This window comes from Humulus lupulus, chromosome 7 (assembly GCF_963169125.1).
Source record: "Humulus lupulus chromosome 7, drHumLupu1.1, whole genome shotgun sequence".
Taxonomy (NCBI): Eukaryota; Viridiplantae; Streptophyta; class Magnoliopsida; order Rosales; family Cannabaceae; genus Humulus; species Humulus lupulus.
The window spans coordinates 46,184,499-46,187,758 of record NC_084799.1 but is presented as its reverse complement, the minus strand read 5'-3'; the positions used below and the strand labels follow the sequence as shown (position 1 = coordinate 46,187,758).

The following is a 3,260-nucleotide window of genomic DNA, read 5'->3' as shown; positions in this document are numbered from 1 at the left end:
GAGTGAGGGTCTATGCATGACATTCTCGATGCCGAGTTGGGAGAGGCTTATATGCGAGCCTCCTTGTAGGTATTCGTCAAAACACTCGATGTATGTTTTTTTGGCTTTGATATCGTATGGCCCTTGAGGTTTTATTTTATTTCTTTGTACTTACTTAGGCTTTTATCTTGGGTCACCGACTTGTCATCTCGAGCTATTCATCCACACAACGGCTACAACACGAGCTCGAGAGGGCCATGAGGAATCTCCCGATGGCCGAGGCAGAAAAGGATAATTTGTCCATATGGGTCCGTGACTTGGAGGGTCAACTTGCCGAGGTGGTTTGTCAAAGGGATGCTGCATTAGCCCAGGTTGCATCAACTTCTCACTCCAATACTAGGCTTGAAGCTACTATCCATACTCTAAATGAGAAGATTATTGTGCTAGAGGCTGAACTTATCAATGCCGAGAACGGCATAACTGAGCGCACGCATCCTTAATGGTGCTAGAGGCTGAACTTGTCAACTCCCCACAAATCCTTAATGGTGTGTTGAACTCTTCATTTATATGTCCTTGTTTGTTCTTTATGTCGATGAATGAATGATGAATTGACCTTTCTAGCCTTTGTCGCTTTCTTTTGATTATCAAACCTAAGGGACTTTGGTAAGTCCCTCTTATTATTATTTTTCATGGATTACGTATCTCATCCTTGATCTGATGATGATAGTCTTTTTGGTGCACCTTGACTATAATTATAAGGACATGTTAACCCTTTGGGTTTTTGGTATCCTTTTATATTATTTATGCGCGCTTGTTATTTCTTGTGAGAAGCGTCCTTCTCGTCATTATGCATAGTACTATTTTTACAAGGGTCTTTTTCAGTACCCTTTTTGGCTAGCCAGCTTAGTTTCTATTCTAGACTTATTGGGAGATTCCTTCATTATAGCCTCACCCCCTACGGGAATGTCATCCTTTGGTTGGAGGTCATCTTTTTTGCAATTTTTTTCTACTATTCCATTGATATTCATAAGGGTAGCTAATCTTTTTGAATATAAGAGATAGCTTGTCGAGTTTATTCTTTTCTTTTTGTACATATGTGTGCCTCCTATCCTACCCCCCTAAGCGCTTGGTGAAATTTATTCCATCAAGCACTTTGGTGGATGATCGCATAGAGAAGAAATATAGAATGCAAAGTTGCGAACAATTTGACTCATAGTAGGCAAGTTACAATGACATATGTGAAACAGTTACATCTACTTGTGAGGTTATTTGGGTAACCTCTTTGATTCTTATCTGCTAAGTTAGCATAACATGCAATAAACTAAATACGGATATTCTTTGCATCAGATATGGAAGTCTTACTGGTATTATTTCTTGAGGTGTTCCGCATTCCATGCTCGGGGTATTATGGTGTTATCCATGCGTGCTAGTTTATAAGTGTTTGGTGGTATGCATTGAGAGACTTGGTAGGGTCCTTCCCAGTTCACCCCTAGTACGCATGCCCCCGGGTCTCGCGTGTTGGGGAGTACTTTTATCAGTACCAAGTCTCCTACCTTGAGCATTCTTTCTCGCATCCTCGAGTTGTGGTACCTTGCTGCCCCTTGCTGGTATACTGCCACTCTTATCAGCGCCTTTTCCCTTGTTTCTTCTAACATATCTATCATTTCGGCCATTATTGCATGGTTCACTTGGTCCTCATATGCTTATATCCTAAAGGAGTTAACCTTCATTTCAATTGGGAGAACAGCCTCACATCCATATGCCAAGGAAAAAGGGGTCTCCCCAATGGTTGTGCGCGGTGTGGTTCTATAGGCCCAAAGCACATTAGGTAGCTCCTCAACCCAGGCTCCCTTCATTTTATCTAGCTTTGTTTTTAAATTCTTCTTAATGACTTTGTTAATGGCTTCCACCTGCCCATTGGCCTGCAGATGCACAACAGCTAAGAAACTTCTTCTTATTCCTTGCTCCTTACAATACTCCTCGAACGTTTCCCCCTCAAACTGGGTGTCATTGTTCGAAATGATTTTGTAGGGAACTCCATACTTGCAGACAATGATTTTATTGACAAAAGTGGTGATCTGCTTGGCCATTATTTTTACTAAAGGTTCTGCTTCAACCCACTTGGTGAAGTAATGTACTGCTACAACTGCGTACTTCGCTCCCCCCTGCCTACGGGAAGGGTGCCGATCAGGTCTATCCCCCAAATAGCAAAAGGCCAAGGGCTGGTCAGGCTAGTTATCTCATTTAGGGGCTTCCGGGAGTAGTTTGCGTGCCTTTGACATTTGTCACATTTTCTCGCGAAGTCACTTGATCCTTCTACATAGAGGGCCAGTAGTATCCTTGCCTCATGGCTTTCCTGGTCGTGGATGGTCCACTCGCATGGCTGCCGCATTCGCCCTCATGTATTTCATACAGAACTTTCATCACCTCCTCTTCATCAACGCACCGCAAGAGTGGCACAGAAAACCATCTCTTGTACAAGACTCCGTCTACTAAGGTGTTTCGGGCGGCCTTATACACCAGCCTCCGAGCTTCTCTCCTGTCTGTTGGTAGAGCTCCATCCTTCAGGTAGTTTATAGTTAGGTCGGCCCACGACTCCTTTGGGATGCCGATCATATGAACGTCTGATTCAATGATGCTTGGCCTGGATAAGTATTCAACAGGTACGGATTCGAGGGTATCTCCATCCTTAGTGGAAGCTAGCTTTCTGAGGGCATTGACATGGGTATTTCCCTCTCTTGGGATTTTCTCTATGCTATACCCCTCTGATTTCCCCAGATTGCCTTTTACCCTTTCTAAGTCTGCGGCCATCTTAGGACCCCTTGCCTGATACTCGCCCTTCACCTGGAATACCACCAACTGTGCGTTGCTAAAAATGTGTAAATGTGCTACCTTTAGCCTCTAGGCCAACCACAATCCAGCTAGGAGTGCTTCGTACTCTGCCTCGTTGTTCGAGGCTTCAAACCCAAATCCTATCACGCAATACATCTTGTGTCCTCCGGGTCCAGTCATCACAATACCTGCTCCTACTCCCCCATCGTTGGATGCTCCATCCACATGGAGGCTCCATTCCTTAAACTTCCTTTCCTCTCCTTTTCCGACCGACTGACCCTCTCCTGTATCTCCTTCTTCATTTGGTCGATAGGTGAACTCCATTATGAAGTCTACAAGCACTTTCCCTTTTATGGAGGTCCTTGGGGTATATGTGATGTCAAATTGACTTAACTTAATTGATCATTTCGTCAGTCTCCCCGAGGTTTCAGGTTTGTGCAAGACCTATC

The 3,260-nt window shown here is 44.1% G+C and overlaps 1 protein-coding gene across 1 annotated transcript; it reads right to left on the bottom strand.

Annotated features, from left to right (window-relative positions):
• Positions 1-2,295: 2,295 nt before the first annotated feature.
• Positions 2,296-2,790, bottom strand: LOC133791657 (uncharacterized). Its single transcript, XM_062229578.1, has one exon. The coding sequence runs from the start codon at positions 2,788-2,790 to the stop codon at positions 2,296-2,298; it is 495 nt and encodes a 164-aa protein (XP_062085562.1).
• Positions 2,791-3,260: the final 470 nt, after the last annotated feature.